General features: G+C 42.8%; 1 protein-coding gene across 4 annotated transcripts in view; it reads left to right on the top strand.

Moving 5' to 3' along the window:
• ELMO1 (engulfment and cell motility 1) overlaps positions 1 to 18,847 on the top strand; it is a 590,246-nt gene that overhangs the window by 551,385 nt on the left and 20,014 nt on the right. For all 4 annotated transcript variants that reach the window (XM_023183031.1, XM_023183034.1, XM_023183032.1 and 1 more), the window contains 2 exons: positions 4,386 to 4,498; positions 13,946 to 14,053. In XM_023183031.1, the coding sequence (XP_023038799.1) occupies positions 4,386 to 4,498; positions 13,946 to 14,053 (221 nt within the window). The remainder of the gene's footprint in view (positions 1 to 4,385; positions 4,499 to 13,945; positions 14,054 to 18,847) is intronic.

The raw sequence follows: 18,847 nt of genomic DNA, 5'->3' as shown, positions 1-18,847 counted from the left end.
ATTTCTTAGCTCTTGACTAATTGTTTCCAAGAGGAGGTATTTGTTATGTCTTATTTAGTGCAACTTACCAAGGAAGATAAGTCCATCCACACAATTAATCGGAGTTAATGGTTATAAAAAGCTTGAATAGTCCAAAAATGGATCATTTAACACTATGTTGGAGAGGAAGGGGAGATGCAAGGACAAACATCAGTGAAAGCAGTGAAGCAAAATGTGTAAAACTTCGACCCAGTTTGCTATCAGACTGACCTGGGGTCATTTACAAATGTGGCTCTGTAAGCAAGTTATGTAATCCATTCTAAGCCTGCTTTCCTCATCTCTAAAAATGAAGATATCAAAAGTGTCAAAGTGTCTACATCATTGGGTTGTCATAAGGATTTGACAAAGTAATGCATGAAAAGCACTTATCATATGCCCGGGACTTAATATTCACTTGAAGAAATGTTCTGTCTTACTAGCCTGTAATCAGAATTTAACAAGTTGTGATACTATTGATATGTAAATGATAAAACTGACACTGTGCATGTATTTGTATTACTATATGCCTCTCCCTTGTCTTAGAAAGTACAACAGAAATCAGTGGGAAAGAAAAGCAAAAACAAACAAAGCCAGGAATAAAACTGATGCCTACCCTGCACATCTGCATCCTCGCTAAAGATCTGCCACATGCTTCACTCAGAGCTTTCTCATAACCAATGCAAGGGAGACAGTCTGGTCAGTTATACAATGTTCAGTGTTCGGACAACTGACAAATATCTAAGGAGCGCCTGCCACGTGCCAGACACTATTCTATGTGTTGGCAATTCAGCAGTGAAGACAACAGACCTATTTCTTGCCCCCACAGTGATTATATTTTAGTAGGGAGAGAAAAGGCAATACACACGGTGAATAAGATGATAGCATGTTAAGAGGAGATACATGCAGTGGAGGCACAAAGCAAGATAAGGGAAATAGAGTGCAGTTTTAAATATGTTGGTTAAAGTAGCTCTCTCTAATTAGGATGGTGCCAATTGAGTACAGACTTGTAAGGGACTAAGGGAGCAGGCCATGTGGGTATTTGGGAGAAGGGTATTCCAGGCAGAGAGAACCACCAAGGCAAAGGCCCTGAGGTTGGAGAGGTCTGGGTGTTTAGTGAATAAAGAGGAGGCCAGTGTGGCTGGAGCAAAATAACTGAGGGGGAGAGAGCAATGGAAGGTGAGGCCAGAAAGGTGCAGGGAGCTCCATTACACAAGGCCTTGTTGGGGAGCCATTGGAGGGTTTTGAGTAAAGGAATGATGTGATGTGACTTAGGTGTTTAAATAATCTCTCTGATACTGTATTGGAAATAGACTCTAAGAAAGTAAGTTTTTGAAAGCAGGGAAATCAATGAGAAAGCTATTTTAATAACCCAATCAAGAGGTGATGAGAAATGATTATAGCATACTGAAAATGAGGTCCATTTTGAAGAGAAGGGACAAAGGTATTTCCTGATTGATTAGGAAATATCTAGGGATGTAAGAGAAAGAGAGAAGTCAAGGATGAACTCCTGGTTTTGGGCCTTAACAACTAAAGGACAGACCAAGTGGAGCAGGGGATCAGAAGTTCGGCTTTGGATATGTGAAGCTACGAGACATCCAGTTAGACAGTCAGACAGCTGAGCTTGGAGTTCAGCAGAGAGATGGACAGTGGGTAGTTGCTCAGTAGCGCAGACCCCAAGACAAAGAAGGAATCTCACCAGTCTAATGGTGCTGTCTGCCTTCTGTGTATGGCAGTGGCCTTACTGGACCTGAACTTGAAATTGTTTTCCAGAAACAGTGCTAGACTTTGAATTGCTCTTCACACACTCTTTAAATCCTCTCTCCTTTAATCTTCCTCCTTTTATTTATTGGCAAGGCCTTTGGATAGAATGAGAAAGATATTTATCAAAGCAAAGCTAGTAAACCCATAGCTCTGGCCTGATTGACCCCAAGCTCAGAATTTCAAAACCCGGTTATAGCCCATGAGGTTATTACCTGGCTTACCCCAGAGGGCAGATATCAGCCACAGAAACATACTGTAGGGCTTACTTATGTTTTCTTAACATGTATGAATTCTACGGCTACTGAGTCCGTTTGCCAGGAAAGAAGAAATTGCTTCAAAAAGGAAAGAGCTGGTAGGCACCTGCTATGAGCCAGGTAGTGCAATAGAAGGAAAGAGCTGTCTCATTTCCTTCATTGCCTGGTCACATTTTGGAGTCCTTAGGGGTTTATAACAACAACAACAACAAAAAAGGAGTAATTCTTGTAGCAGCAGATTCTCTTATTCTGATAGCGCATCCTCACAATATGGTTCCATGATGAAATGTGTTGTGGCAGGCACCTGTGGGTCTTACACGAAAAAGTCATAAAGCATCAATTAAGATTACTCAGAATTCCTTCAATTGTTTCCTTCTCTTGGTCTTCATCACTGCATTCTCTGCTCCATTTTAATAACTCAACCCTGGCCTAGTGAAACTATTATTTAAATATATATATATATATCTATAACCTAAGAATTGATGAAATTCCAAAACTCTTTCTCCCAGATTTTCTCCATCCTCTGGTACCATGTCTTTGTCTGCGCCCGGTCACCTGGACTTGGAAGTTGGGAGCAGTGATTTATTGCTGTGTGCAACTCCCTGGCAGATACCAACTTTCTTTTCCACTCAGTGCAGGGTTCATCAAAGCTGCAATTTACTGAGTCCATTTTAGAAGAGCTAAGCGCTGATGATACATAGTTTGGTGATCTGAAAGTCTGAAATGAGACCCCAAGAGACCTGTACAGGGAAGACTTTACAAATGTCCCAAAGTATTATTAGGACTGAATTTCCATATTATGCTTTATAGATGTTCAGTTGCAACAGTATCAAATGAGAGAATGTTTGAGGGCACTTAAGCCTCAAAAAAATGTGTTAATGGAGTACTAGAATACCCTGTTAGATGGCCTTATCCTTTTATGTAACTTTTTTTCTTTTTTCTGATGAGTAAATCAAAGCAGTTTGCACAAGGAAAACCTAAGTCTGTGCCCATATTCTACACGTAACCTCCGTGAGTTGTTTCCCCTTCTGTAAGATGGGAATGATGAAATTAATACCTTCCCCAAAAGCTGTTATTTTCAGGAAGGAGGGAAGGAAGATTAAATGAGCTAAAACTGCATATTGCACTACCCGGCTCATAGTAGGTGCCCAACAAGCATGAGTCCCTTTCTCACCTTGGAATGGAGCACCATGTGAGAACAGGTTGCTGGCAGTTCAGCGTCAGGACAGGTCCAGATTTAAGGTGGAAGCTGATGAATGTGTGAGCCTTGACTACAGGGTAATATAGGCCTATGAACTGTTTGGCTTGAGGAAAGGAGAGAATGTCACCAAAGCAAATTCAGTTGTGCCTTATATTCCTGCTCAGTGCTTAATAAAGACTTGTACTCTGTCTCATTTGGGAGTCACAGCAGGAAAGATTCTTATTCCCATTTTATAGATGAAGAAACTGAGACTTAGATGAGCTATGTGAAATGCTAGTCATGGGCAGAGCCTAGACTGAAGCTCTAGTCTTCTGACTTGTAGATCTATGTTCTGGCCAATGCTTCTTAGAACACTGCTATGAGGAATGGGCTCTGGGTCTCTCTGTCCAGCTTCACCTAGAATAGTTCTGGCTTTACTAGACTCACATGCTAGGGTGCTATGTAAAATTTCCTGTGATAAAAATTTCTGCTCTAAAAAAAAAATTGAAAACCATTTCACTCTATCATGATATCTTTGCAGCATAATGGATCTCAAACTAAATTATATTGCATTAGCCTGAGACAAGATGCAAATAATCTTTCATTTATCCCATGATTATCTCAGTCTCTGTGGGCTAGAATCTGGGACAGTGTTGTCCGCATTTGTGAATGACGGAATTGGAAGCAAAAGTGGTCCTGTGGTTTGCTCACTGTACAGTGTTTGCTGTGGAATAGTAATCGTGTGGTTGCCTAATATGCCTGTTTAATCAGATCACAAATACAGTCTCAGAGTTTACCTGGTACAGGGGAAAAAATGTTGACCAAGGTTTGATTGTCTTAGCAGTGCTGAATGGATTTTTGTGGAAGTTTATATCTGTGGATTTGTAAAATAAAAGAAGAAATTTCTCAGGACACTTAGCTCCGGAAAAACATCACTGAAGTGGCTGGTGCTTTGTGGAATTCTGTAAATGTCACAGAATCTATTGCGGTGTTGTACTTATGCCCCTGGCCACTGACTCTTAATAAACACTTCTCTAAAGCCCCAAGTTGGAGGTATTAGAGATGGTCATGAAAAGATGCACTTGTTCTCCCCTGCCCGTCTGCCCATGATGCCCACCAAGCCACACTCTGTTTCTCAAGGCATGCTGTGGAATGTGTTTTTCCTCTAACAGGGAACTAAAGGAGAAGATTCAGCCAGAAATCTTAGAGCTGATCAAACAGCAACGCCTGAACCGCCTCGTGGAAGGGACCTGCTTTAGGAAACTCAACGCCCGGCGGAGGCAAGGTATTGTTTCTGGGGACACTCCAAACTTGGACAGGGTAAACAGTGGCCTGCTCCCTGGAGAATCACAGGGGCGTGGTGTTGGTTTAAGGGTAGGCCATGCAGTGTTGTACTCAGGACGGGAATAGCAGTCCAGGTCGTTTCTGCTTCCCATACACACCCAGAGAGAATCAAAGTCCACAATTACCAGAAGAGCCACAGAAATGAAGAGCCGTTCTTTGCCATTTAGTGCCACAAAACTGCTAATAATGGTGTCAATAATAGCTGACATATATATGAGCCTACCATGTGCCAGGTGCTTCTGAAACTCTAGTCTTCTGACTTCCAGATCTATGTTCTGGCCGATACCTGTTACAATGCATTATTTTATCATGCATTTTATCCTCACCATAACCCTAGGAAGTAACTACTAAGATTATGCCCAGTTTACAGATTAGGAAATGGAGGCACTAAAGGGCTAAGAAACTGGCCCAAAGTCACAGAAGAGCAAGGATTCAAACTCCACAGCTCCAGGACCCTTCCTTTTAATGACTGCCCTTGGTGCAGGAGAGCTGGCACCCACTGTTGGGTTTGATCTTGAAGCTTTCAGCGTGGATGGCCCTTATTGTCAAGTCCCCCACACTGCTTCTCTTCTAGGACAGAATTATTTTATATGGGGATATAAGTAACAGTGAACTAAGAAAGGGTAGCATCACTTACATAATTTCTCAAGGCAGATTTCTGAATTGTCTCTATAAATTCTAACTTCAAAGTGTCAAATCCAAATGAATGTCCAAAGACTAGACTCAACAGGTGAGAAACATGTCTGGCTGTTTCTTTCCTGGACAAGTAAAGCACCCTTGACTGTTATCCTGCTCTCTTGACATGCTGCTGATTGCACAGCTAGAGTCTTCATACCACACACTCCTAGAGGCAAATAGCCAGAACATAAAACTGTAAAGTAAGATTTGGGAAGAGGCAAAGAGACTGAAGAAGAGGCAGGAGCAAGCACAGGCATTAGCAACTATACTAAGAACACCAGTTATGGCCCAGGAGACACTTTGGCAGATATTTTGAAACCTGCTGGATGCCCTGCTCAGCCACAGAGCTCACCCACTAATGACAAAAACCATTTTGTGTTTGTCAGCTGAACTCATCCCCCGGCCATTTACTTTAACTGTCCTGTGCTGCATATTCAGTAAATTGGAAGTGTTTCTCATGTCACCATTAAACATCACATTGAGGAACTTCTGAAGGCAGAACTTCCTGGAGGAAGGAAAATGCAGTTTCTTCACAGAGGATGAGAGGCTCTTCGAGTGAATTTCAGGCTAAGCCTTGGGAGAGGACAATGGGCAGAATAATAAGGGCTGAGTTACAGAGAAAGCCTCCTATTAGTGAGAGCAGTGGAAGAGGGAACTCCTGCCTCCCATTCAGCCACTGAAGGATGAGTTCATGCCCTCCTCTCATCGCATTCCTTGCATCAGGTATCATGTCGGAGTAAATGGTGTTCCAAGAAGACCACAGGGCTCAGTGGCAAGGACATAGCCCCAGAACCGGGCAATGTGGGTGCAGTCTTGCCTCTACACCTGTCCAGCTGTGTGACCTTGGGCAGTTTCCCCATCTGAAATGGGGATAGCAAATGCCTGTCTCCTAGGGCTATCGTGAGGAAGAGAGATGATTATGAATGTAACAACAATAAGCAACAAAAAAGGGAGCTACTATTGTTCTTTAAGATTGTGTAGGAAAAAAGCAGTGAGCCAGAATGAGTGGACTTGGTGCTAGGCTTCTCAGTTCTTTAATGAACCTTCTAGGTGTCTTTAGAAGGACACATGACCTCTCAAGGCCCCAAGTTCTCATCTGTAAAGTGGGAGGACAGGATTAGGGGATCCAGGAGCTCATTTAGTCAGAGAGCCGATTGTATGCCCTGATGTCTTTATTGCCTTTGGAAAAAATCAATGTTTGGGATATATTGCCCCCATAAAGATGATGTATAAGATTTTTACTTACTTGACATTGGGCAAAGGACACAGAAGTTTGGGGATGGGAAATGGCAAATAGACACCCAACGCTTCTACTGCTGCCCAGCTAGAATCCCTCACAACCTAGCTGCTAGCACCAATTTAACCTTCTAGTCTACTGCGTCATGAGAATTCCCTGACTAGGTTGAAGTGGATGGGTTCTATCAGAATAATCCTGTTTCTAGATGTATTAATTAACAGAGTTTTTGTTGTTGTTGTTGTTTAAAAAATGTTAGTCCCATATCTGTAAATTTTTCCAATTTTCTAATAATGAACTACCTCCTGAACAAAAAAATATTAGCATCTAGATTATAAATTTATGAGTTGAGCTCCCTAGGGAGCATGACCATCTGTGTTTAATACAAAATGATCCTTCCGAGTGCAGAAAGGAAGGCTTTTTGGTATTTGGTAAATGGATTTGAAATCTGGTGACTGGCTCTGTGCTTAAAAATAGGGATTCAAAGCAGACTGTGCTGAAATTGGTTTCCTATCACCCCATCAAAACATTCCATTTAGATTTACACAGATTAATGAGAACATGACATTTTTAATCCCTTCGAGAAAGATGCACTTCTACATGAGACCTCAGACTGGGATGGACAACCGCCTGCCAGATGCCATCACAGGTTCAAGAGCAGACGCTCCCAGTGCAGGAGCCAGCACCATACTCCCTTTAAACTTGTCTGACAGTGAGTAGGACACAGATGAGTGAATTTAAGTAGTTAACTTTACAAGGGAAAATATGAAAGAACTTACAGTTCCACAGAACTGGAAAGTGAAGGAACAAATAGAGAGTACTCGACTATGCCACGTTTGGCTAGAAGATCCCTGAGTTGATACTTGGCGATCCTTCTGCCTGTCTCACGTGCAACTCTGCTACTGGAATAGTCAGATGCAGACATTTACAGATCTGGGTTTCTGGGAATTCTAACCACATTAGAACTGGGAGGTAATATATCTCAAAAGACACAATTAAGCTGGGCTGAAGTCCCTGCTCCCTACTCAGGAGCTGGGTAGCCTGGGGCAATCTGCTCAATGTCTTTGTGCTTCTCTTTCTTCTTCTTTCAAATGGGGATGATGTTAGTTCCTCTATCAAATAGCCGTAAGGGGTAAGTAAAATTATACATCTATAGCACTTTGATGCTTGGCAGATTATCAAACATTCATTGATGATGTTGGCTATTAATTTTAGCTCGTAGTGCCTCAGAATATAGAATTTTTTTTTTTTTTTTTTTTTTTTTTTTTTTTTTGGAGACAGAGTCTCGCTCTGTCACCCAGGCTGGAGTGCAATGGCATGATCTCGGCTCACTGCAACCTCTGCCTCCTGGGTTCAAGCAATTCTACTGCCTCAGCCTCCCAAGTAGCTAGGATTACAGGCACCCACCACCACGTCCGGGTAATTTTTTGTATTTTTAGTATAGATGGGGTTTCACCATGTTGGCCAGGCTGGTCTCAAACTCCTGACCTCAGATGATCCACTTGCCTCGCCTCCCAAAGTGCTAGGATTACAGGCGTGAGCCACTGCACCTGGCCAGAATATAGATTTTAAACACAGGAGGTGGAGTGGCATTGGAGGCCACTAACCTGCATCACTCCACTCTCTCCCCAAGCTTATACTTATTGACCATGAAGTGTAAGCCCTGGTCGCAGAATCCTTGGCATGGAAATTGCCTGGCTTCTGTGTTCCCTGGACTCCTGCAGGAGAGATTTCAGATGAAACCCCAGAAGTTGTCTGTGTTAGGGACACTGTATTATTAGTCCATTCTCGCATTGCTATAAAGAAATGCCTAGGACTGGCTAATTTATAAAGAAAAGAGGTTTAATTGGTTTACAGTTCTGCAGGCTGTACAGGAAGCATCACAGCTTCTGCTTCTGGGGAGGCCTCAGGAAACTTCCAATCATGGTAGAAGGCAAGGGGTGAGCAAGGAACTTCACATGGCCACAGCAGGAGGAAGACAGGGAGAGGGGAGGTGCCACACACTTAAATAACTGGATCTCAAGAGGACTTTATCACTATACAGTACCAAGGGGAGGATGGTGCTAAAACATCCATGAGCACTCCACCCCCATGATCCAGTCACCTCCCACCAGGACCCACCTCCAACACTGGGGACTACAATTCCACATGAGATTTGGTGAGGACACAGATCCAAATGGTATCAGCCACTGTTTGCTTCATGAGAATCTGTAGGCTCAAGAACTGCCCCCTACTTCTCTTGTATGTCAGAGATGAAGGTCTTTCAGAATCACTTGCATTGAATGGCCTTGGTAAGAGTCCAGGGCTAACACTGGAAATCATTTCAAGACGTGATAACATGAAACCTCCTGCAGAGGACAGTGTCTGTTTCATTGACTGGCATTCCCTAAGTGCTGACATGACAGGCTTATCTTGGAACTCAGTGTTGGGCAAGATGCATGCCTACCACTCCTGCCAACAAGGCTGGTATATCTTACATGGCTCTGGAGGCCCCGTCAGAAGACCTAGAGCCAAGCGGTGCGTTTGGGCCCTGTTTGGAACCATATTGCCCTGTTGTGGGGAGCAGGTCATTCTTTTCTCCATCCTTGGTTGAAATTTTATTTTAATATTTTGTTACAAAAGGCAGGTATAAATAAATACATATTTTCAAATTGTGAAAAGCCAGTTCATTTTCAGGAAAAAAAGGCATTTCCCAATAGGTCAGAATAATGCATAATCATTGTTCCCAAAAGATGGAGGGACAGTAGTGTGGACGAGAGGGACTGCTATTGACTGGAAGAGCAGGAAAGTACAAATATGTTTTGAGAACCAATTCTGGAAGATATAGGATCCATACTTTATGTGTGTTTTGCTCATATAATTATGACCATTATACTTATGAAGAACAGGGATTTCTGAGGTTTTTATAATTAGGCCAAGGCCCCGAAGCTAATAAGAATCAGAACCAGGTGTGTCATCGAGGTATGTGTGACTTCAAGGCATCTGTTAGACCAAATCATCTTGGAAAGTACCTGGGGACTCAGGTGTCATTTGCTGTGAGCAGCTGTGTCCAGGGAGGCAGAATTCAGAATGAAAACACAGATCTGTCCTTTTAAAGAAAGCTCAGTGAAGTGAGGAAGATTTGATGCCCTTCGTCGGTATCGATAGTTGTTTCCCTTTTTTGCACCAACAAAAAAATCTTAGATCTCATCTCCCGAAAGATGACATTTCCATTTAAACACATTGCTGGGTCCCTCTTGTTTTGTGACTTGGAAAGGTTGGACCTTAGGCAGAAAGCCGACCTTGTTCTGAACACACAGAAGACTTGGCACATTTTAGATTATCCTTGGGAAAATTCAGAATCCTCATGGAAGTGTTCTAAAGACATATTTTAGAAAAACCTGTTCTCCTCCCTAATATAGGACTCTTAGGGCCCCCGGGGTCAGCCCCCAGCTGCTGACAGCGGGCTCTGCACTCAAGACAAAGATGTGTCCTGATTCCACTTGGTTCTTGCTGTGCCCTGTGTCTCACTGGGGCTTGGTTCTTGCTGTGCCCTGTGTCTCACTGAACTGGCTGGCATTTCACACCTAGCAGTGGTTGCTATTGTTCACCTTGCTGGGCTCTCCTAGAGACCTGGGGACCAGCCCCAAGCTTGTCTTCAGCCTGGATGATGAAAACAGACAGTGGGCTACACTGTCTGATAGAACTACCTATGACTGTTTAAGTTACTTAAAATGAAAGAAAATTTATAATTTGTTTTCTTAGTATGGGATAAAACAGATAATAGAGAATTTCCATCATTGCAGGAAGTTCTGTTGGACTGCACTGCAAAAAATTACAGTTGACAGTGGTTATTAGCTCCATAGCAATCTATGTGACATTGGGAATAGCTTTAATCAGCCCTTCTTACCAGGCTCGTGAGCTGTGAAAGCGGCTTTTCCCTCTTATCCTTCACACACACACACACACGCAAAACAAAGATTGAAACATGAAATTCTCCCCATATTTTGTTTTGGGTTTGGAGACCAAGCCTGGCTATTAACATACTCTCATTAGTCATTGACTGGAAGACCTCCATATTAACTCTTATTTTCGCCTAAATGCTAGTAAACAATCTTTGATAACGTTCTCACTGCTTCCTGCTAATTGCTTTTAGTGACGCAATTCACTCTTTCATCGCCCAGAGGGATAAAGGAACAAGTAACATCATGCTGGGGTTTGAAAGGAAAATACACATTTTTCTTGCCATAAAAGAAACTGCAAATCAAGCTGCTGCTGGTGGCTGACACTGAAACTGTCTCACCCAACATGTCGACGCACTGTGCTGATGCTATCCTTGTAGCGGCTTTCCCTTCAGGACAGAAATACACAACGTCTAAGCCTTCCAAACCTTAGGACTCTAGTTTTACTGTGAGGAAGATACTGGCTGAGTAGCCTCCCATTTGATTTTGAGTCAAGACAAGTTTCTCAGCCTTTTCAGCCCCTTTTTCCAATATTTTGCCATCCATCCAAGACTTTCTAATTAGTGGGGAGGAGTGGAACACATCACTTATATCTGTGAGGTACCGATCTTTTTGCTTTTTATCGTTTTAGTAGTAGACAGAAGAAAAGAAACTTGTATAGGATAAGAGAATAGAGGTAGGAGGAAAACCAGGACAAGATGGTGTCATACAAGTCAAGGGAATTTAAGCTTTGGAAAGGAGGAAAGTCAGTCTGCTGCAGACCCTTTGGGTTTTCTTTAAACAAACATCAACTGCAACTTTGCAAGGAACATGGCTGTTTTGCCTCTTGAAACTCTGATAAATAGCCACTGTTCTATAATCATTTCCGAATGTAAGAATATGTTGCACAAGAGATTTCTGCATTCCTATTTTTCTCCATAGGATAGCCAGAGTTACTGATTTGTCTCAGTTCCTACTTCCCAGACCCGAGAAACAACATCTTTCTCTCTTAGCTGCCATGAAGAACTGAGGGAGCTCCTTTCCCTTGAGCTCCTTGGCCTTGTCTTTCATGTCTGCCTTCCATTCTAAAGATGTTTCACTACACCGAGTAGAGTGCTGTGTGCATTGTAGACAGCCACGCAGCAAGTATTCATTGGATAAACAAATTTATCCTGAAAGTAGAGCAGCAAAATTTTTGAAGTCTTACAAATCAATATATCTTACATGTGAATATTAGGCTGTGCAATTTACTCTACAATAATATATGTTTGTATTATACTGTGCACCATTTAAATTTCTTAATTCCTCTCCTCAAAATCAATTGAGTGTCATTGATCTTGTTTGATTGTGACACACTGGCTTGGCTTCAAGTCCCACTGCTGACCCCCTAGAGTTTACTTACCCCAACTCGAGAAGTAAGGGATTCCTATAAAGCACAGGCTAATATCTAACTCACAATAAGCCCAGCATGTCCGAGTACCACTTCTCACTGTCTTCCTTCCCAGCCTCTATCACCCTTTAGTTGCTCACTTAGCCAAACATATCACCTAGATGCAGCAAGGGAAGGAAAACTTTCTAGCAGATTTCTCCAGCTGGCTTTCTGATCATCACAGCCACGTAGGGCAGGGGAAAGAAGCTGTGCGGAGAGGCAGCTGCCACAGGCCCCCAAGAGCACTGTTGATGTTCAGAAAGCCATTGCCTCCTGCTCTGGAATTCACAATTCCTATTGTGAGTTACAAGTCAAATTCCCAAAGTTGCTCTCCTCATGGAAAACCCATAAGTACACATTTGCCTAATTTAAATGTCTGTGAATTACTCAGAGAATAACTGTTTTCTCCCTTTGAAATGCTGTCCCAGCAAAATGACCCATGTTTGGTATATATATAGCATAATTTTGAAACTTAGCTATTTCAAATGTTTTCCTAGCTGTTAAATGACCTTTTTCGTGCTCAATTTTTTCCACCAGAGTTCAGATTCCTTTAAATCTATGGATTGCTGTATTCTGACTATGCTTCGGAATTCTCAAACTCTATTTAAAGACAAGGAAGATAAGAATCACAGAGACGCTCTCCTTTTGTGGATCAAATTTGGGCATTTTCTTTGTTCATTGTGTGGCTTTTAATTCCATTCTTAAAACTTCTATTTCTATTAAAAGAATCATAATTAAACCATGGGTTTGCAGTGACAGCAATTTTAGAGAGAAAACCACTTTTCTTAAAATATAATGAAGAGCTTTTTAGTCAGAGTGGCTTCAAAACAAATTATATTTCAGGCACAATAATGAGGTAACTTGGCCAAGGCCTCAAAGGGTACCAACCGCACAGTGGCGCAAAGGGGCTTGTAGGTGACAGACACTTCTTGCCTTAGGCATTTTGATCAGGTCCCCTTGGGTCTTCATTTATCAGCTTAGCCAACACCAACTGTGCAACTTTTATGTGTCAGACACTGTGCCAAGAGATTGGGACATTGCAATTATGAAGACAGTGACTGTCAGCAGAGAGACTGTGAGTCTTCCACACTGTCAGGGCTGGAGTCCTCTTCTCCTATCAGTATTGTTCACAATACACCCTCAAGGGCAAGTTGCTTACCTAGGGTCTGTAGCAGATAATGGGAAATACTAAAGTGTTAACATTAGGCTCCAATATTGCCAGTCCAAGCCAAAGGAGACTCTAGAACATCTCAGAGGATGGGGAGAGGCCCTTCAGCTGCAGGCATCAAAGGGGGCTTCCTGGAGGAGACAGCTGCACAAGCATTGCTGTCACAGTTCAAGTCCCTAATCTATAAAAAGTGCTCTTTGCCTCTTTCTTCCTGCCTCATAGGCTTACTCAAAATTTCTTCTCACTTTTGAGAGACTGAGGCAGTAAAGTTGAGAAAGTTGTTTATAAGAATGACCCTAATCCCCTGGTCATGCCTATCCAGATAAGCAAATTCTGGGAATTGGAGAGGAGAATGGTTGTGCATGTCCCCATTCTTTAGCTAAATCCCTGAATTATTTAGATGAATTCCTCATGAATCCCACCCACCCTGTGTATCACCAGTTTCCTAACAATTCGTTCATGATTAATGTGTGTGTGGTAGCCTAGGGTAGGGGTTTGTTGTATCAGCTAAAATATGGCCTTGGACATAACTGTCTCAACAGTCTGAAATTCTCAGAGAGGAAAGTGGAAGCAGAAACATTCTGAGAAATCTGTTGTTTTCTATATCTCCCTCCCTCTTTTGTCTGTAAATGAATACGGAGCAGTTCCCATGGTGGTTATCATTAGTGATAAAATACCCTCTGGAAACCACCACCTCCTAAAATCTATTGCTATTGAGCTTGAAGGGGTCGATGACTTTACTGATGGTTACCAAATGTATAGCAAGCAGGACAGGTGATAAGTAAATATCAAACTCAAAAGGGAAGTTACTGTCCAGGGCCCTAGAATTCATCCTTCCTCAGTACTTAAAATCAGAGGAACTGCTTGTTTCCTCCAGGCAAGAGTATTAAGAAATAACCAGGCTAGTATTTCTATAAACCAGAATCACTTACCTTGTAAACTTGTGTTTTTTCTCTCAGACAAGTTTTGGTATTGTCGGCTTTCGCCAAATCACAAAGTCCTGCATTACGGAGACTTAGAAGAGAGTCCTCAGGGAGAAGTGCCTCACGATTCCTTGCAGGACAAACGTAAGTAGCTCTCCTTGGCAGAGGCCTGAGTGTTGGTCCATTGGTTGTTTCCTAATCACAATATATCATGCAGCGAAACTATCAGCCTAAGTAAGCCCTTTGAACACATCTCATCTAGTTGTAAGTCTTGGCCTGAGCCATCTCATCAAGTACAAGACCTGGGTGGACTTGGGGTTTGGAACTGAACAGGGGAGAATGTAAAATGGATGCAAAGGTATCTTAACTGAAAGACGTAAACTTGGGGTTCAAGTGTCCACTTTTTACATTGTTTATCCAGGTGCTGGGTCAAGGAGCAAAAACAATACAAACCTGACTCCGTCAGTTGTCTTTTTCTGAAAACCCATAATAATTTCTTATTTTCATAATTTATATGCCTGACCCCTATAACATTTATTCTTTACAATTTTGTGTATCCCATAGTTATGACACAGAGTTAATGGCAGGTCCAAATATAGCTAGTTTCCCTCAAAGACACTGAAAATGATGATCAGTTACCTCTACTGTTTGCTAAATATTTCTCTTTGTTTTTTGACTTTTTCTGTATGTTGTCTGTTTTAACATGCACGCTTTTGAAGAGACAGTAATGTGCAGGATTCTTTTAGCCCCACACGGAACCAGGTGCCAGGTTATTTTGACAGTGTTAGCCATACAAATTAAACAAGTATTATAGAAACACTGAAATACACAAGGGTGATAAATTAATTTGAGGAGAAATGAGATAAAATGAACGTAGCCTCAGAGGATATCCCAGGTAGAAAAATCCGAGAGGGAGAAAACATTCAGAGCACTTTTAAATAACCTTTAAAAGTCACCTTGACCTTGCAGTATTCAGATAAGCGTGTCCCAGATAGAGTCCTTACCCAGAGTCTCACACCTTCTGTCCTGTCACCCTGAGGCCCATGGAAGTCAAATCTGGATTGCCTTCCTTACAACTCACGGCCATTGAAGGCGAAAATAACCCATGAGTGGGAAATTTCCTGACACATTCAGACTCTGCGCTGACATCTCAGGCAGACAGCCTGGAACATTCACTCTTCCTCCAGCTTAAAAATGGGACAGTCTGGTCTTTGTAGTTCATTTAGTTCAGAAAACAATCTTGTTTTCTTTCATAGGAGAACTGTCTTCTCAGCCTACAGTATTGGTTCCCTAAGTCAGGGTTTACAGACAGAAATCTGAAATCCACTGCTGCAGACACTGCAGACACTGGGACACTGTCTATGCCTCCCTGCTTTGGGGCAGGAGTTAGGGGTGTCCTGGGCCTCTACCTGTAAATGACGATCCTCCCTTTACAGTTCAAGCCTTCCCCACCCCACCCTGGCCAAGCTAGACCAGTGATTCTCTACACGTGGTCCCTGGAACATCAACAGCAGTATCACCTAGGAACTTCTTAGCAATGCACATTCTCAGACCCCATTCCCAGCCCAGCTGAACCAGAAACTCAGTGGGTGGGGACCGGCCATCTCTGTTTTAACAGATGTTCCAGGTGGTTCTGACATGCACATTTTGAGAGCTGTCATTCCCTAAACGTGGCTTTCACTAATAATTAAAAAAAAAAAAAAAAAGTTTAAGTAAATTAATAGTATGTTGCTAACTTTTAACTTGGGCCAAAAAAAAAAATTAAAAAAATAAAATCTAACTAAAGTTTAATATCACAACCCTTTCATGAAAGAAAGGACCCTCGATTACAAGAAAATAAAAAGTAAGAAGGACCTAATCTTAAAAGACAGTCCCTTCTGCTAAACTAAATTAGCTCTCTGAAAAACTCACACCGGTGTCCTCATTTTTCTGCATTTGCTATTAACTGGTGAAAATCTCACTGTTGTGAACTCCCCTGTGAACTAGGAACTGACCAGAGCCCAGCGATGTGGAATCACTGCTCTGCAGTGGTTAAACAGAAGGAGTTAGAGGTTATTGTTGGTTGGAACAAACAGCAGCTCCCTAGGAGGTCCGGGCCCCACAGCCCCATTCTTAACCTGTCACAAGGGGAAAAGTGGTCAGGACACAACAAACACAACTTGACTCCCCATATGGTCCAGTGAATCTGCTCTCCCACTAACAGGACATAGTGTTTAGCCCCGTGTTTACAGGGATGTAATCACTTCTCAACCCAAAGATAGGCACTTGACTGACAGGTTTACCGGGTGTTAGCAGAGCACCCCCATGCTAAATGGCCAGCTAGGAAGTTGGCAGCCACAGCAACAAAGCCCTGTGTAGGGGCAGTTCCTGGTCTTGCCCACAAGCTAATGCCCCCCAGCTCTGCTAAGACCCTTACCCCCAAGACTCCAGGGTGAAAAAAACTAACTTGGAACCAGAGGTGCTGATGCCAGGGAGAGCCGGCTTGCCAGGGTGAGTGCAGGAGAGCAAGGCCACAGCTGCAAATCTCCACACAGCTTTTCACAGTGGCCACTGAGCAAGGCTGGTTCTTGAAGGGGTTGTGATAGCCCCTCCTGACCATGCTTCCAAAACTCTTAGCAACCATTTTCCTCTGAAATGAAGTTCCAAAGAGCTGCTCCAAAAACAATTTATCCATTGCGTGATGAACTAAGAATGCATACTTGTGTGGATCTATTTATCTGCACAAGTATTTACCCACACCTTGTGGGAGAGTGTGTGTGTGTGTGTGAGAGAGAGAGAGAGTGTGTGTACTGGTAAGATTGTATCCTTCTGCACGTATGTGCTAGAGAAATGGGTATACTCATGTAATGAGTTGAATTGAAGCAATACTGTGCCTGAGACAAAAAAAAAAAAAAAAAAAACCAGCCTAGGAAGCTGAAGTTTCCTGCTGCAGGCCTGCCACCTTGGTTTGCATTTAATTCCAATTCTTCATTCTGCCTGGAGCAAAATAGCCACCTTTTGGAACCCTTAAAAGTCAGAAACCCCATTCCACTGGAAAAATGGGTCGTGCCTTTAATTAATGTTCAGTGTCATTGTTCTTGCCATGTACCATTGCCCTTTCTTGAGACCAAGGCAGAGATTGTCTTGCGCCCCTTGAGTTAATCAGTGCTGAATACTGAGCTATTGACAAATCAAATAGTATAATGGAGTTTTCTTAATACAGATAGTGCACATGATTGAGGGTGCCTCTTCGGCTGTCTTCTCCAAAGCTTTAGGAAATCTTTCTTTTTGTGTTCCTTTTCTTTGTCAGGAAACTTGGCATTTGAAAATCGACATCTTCTTACATCCCCACCTTCCCCATATCCCTCCCAAGCTGACTTACAGGTTGTCATAGCCCCCAACAAACATAGGACCCCATTGCTTTCCAGCCATGCCCTGGGTTCCTCACTGCCTCCCTTTGAAAGCATCTAGGCCAGCATTCCTCGCTCCCACATCAGAGGGGGCAGGGAGGAAAGTGCTGGCTCACCCGCCCATGCGGAGATTAAGCCTGCTCCAGTGGATGCGGAGAGCGGCAACACAGGGAGGCACCGTAGGCAATTTGGGTCACCAAAGCACGGAGAATAATTCAGGTCCCTTCATCTACAGAATTAACATTATCTGATTATTGATAATGGGAATAATTGCAAATGGCATTTATTGAGTGCTTACTATATGCCAGGCCCTGTGCTAAGGGCTTTACATAAATTATTCTCAACAACCTAAAGAGGTAGATAATATTGTCCATATTTTACAGAAAGGAAACTGAGATACAGAAAGATTAAGTAACTTATTCAAGGTCATAAGATTAGTAAATAGTAAAGCAAAGATCTGAATGTAACTGTCTAACTCCATGGCCCAGATTTTCACCCACTACTGTGTACTGCCTAGATTAAAAGCCAACAATGATCTCAGCTCCAGCATCAGGATTTAACTCTCAGAGCAACCATATGGGATAGATAATGTTAGAGTTACACATTGCAGACAAGGAAGCTTAAGCCCAAAGTAGTAGAGGGGGTTAGTGGATGTAGAATTCAAACCCTGGCACTCTGATTCCAAAGGTACATCTCTCCCCACCATTCCATGCCATGTGGCTGATCTGCTAGGCCAAAGAGACCAGATTCTTCATGCAGCTATCCTGGGATCAGCCTGTACCTCCTCATATTTCTACCCACAGGAGCTTCTACTATGGAGCTGTGCACGCAGCAAGAGCTCAAGCCTTCCTAGCTACTTCCTCTGAATGGTTTCTGCCTGAACTTGGATCTCAGTGATGAAAGCTGAAACTGTTTTCATCGTGGGTGGCCACATTTGCTTTTTCAGTAGTAGTTTTGTTTTAAATCACAATTAAACTTCCTTCCACAGGTATTAGCAATCAAAGAGTTTCCTGAACATCTGAAGTGATAACCACATTTAGGGCTGTGCTCAGCATAATTTAGGGGGCTGGCCCCTTACAAAGGGAGAAATCATGGCCTAACAAGGGAACATGGAGTGGAAGAAGCAGCACTAAATCCAGCTCTTTTCCCCTACTAGCCTAGCTCTGTGTCATTGCATAATTGATTTCCTCCCTTTAGGATCAGTCTTCCCATCTGTAAAATAGGAGTGTTGAATTAAGATGGTCTCAACGCAGCTCAAACTATAAAAAGCATAGAAAGAAATGAGGCCATGCCCCAGGGGGTAAATGTGGTGGGAGGGTGCGTCCTTCACTGGTGACCCTGATTCTCACAGATCTGGACCCCACTTCTTTATCTTGCTTCCACAAAAAAGGCTTCATCAAAATGCTAGCCTGGCTTTGAAGTCATCAAGAGCCCCCTGCAGCCTCCTTAGAGTGTAGATTCCGGAGATATGGGTCTGACCCCTCTGTTTCTGCTCATGAGAATAGCGAGGCCAGCATTTGAGCCTTTGCGATACCTGATCTTCTGGTGC

Source organism: Piliocolobus tephrosceles, chromosome 8, assembly GCF_002776525.5.
Source record: "Piliocolobus tephrosceles isolate RC106 chromosome 8, ASM277652v3, whole genome shotgun sequence".
Taxonomy (NCBI): Eukaryota; Metazoa; Chordata; class Mammalia; order Primates; family Cercopithecidae; genus Piliocolobus; species Piliocolobus tephrosceles.
This window is presented reverse-complemented; position numbering and strand designations above follow the sequence as displayed.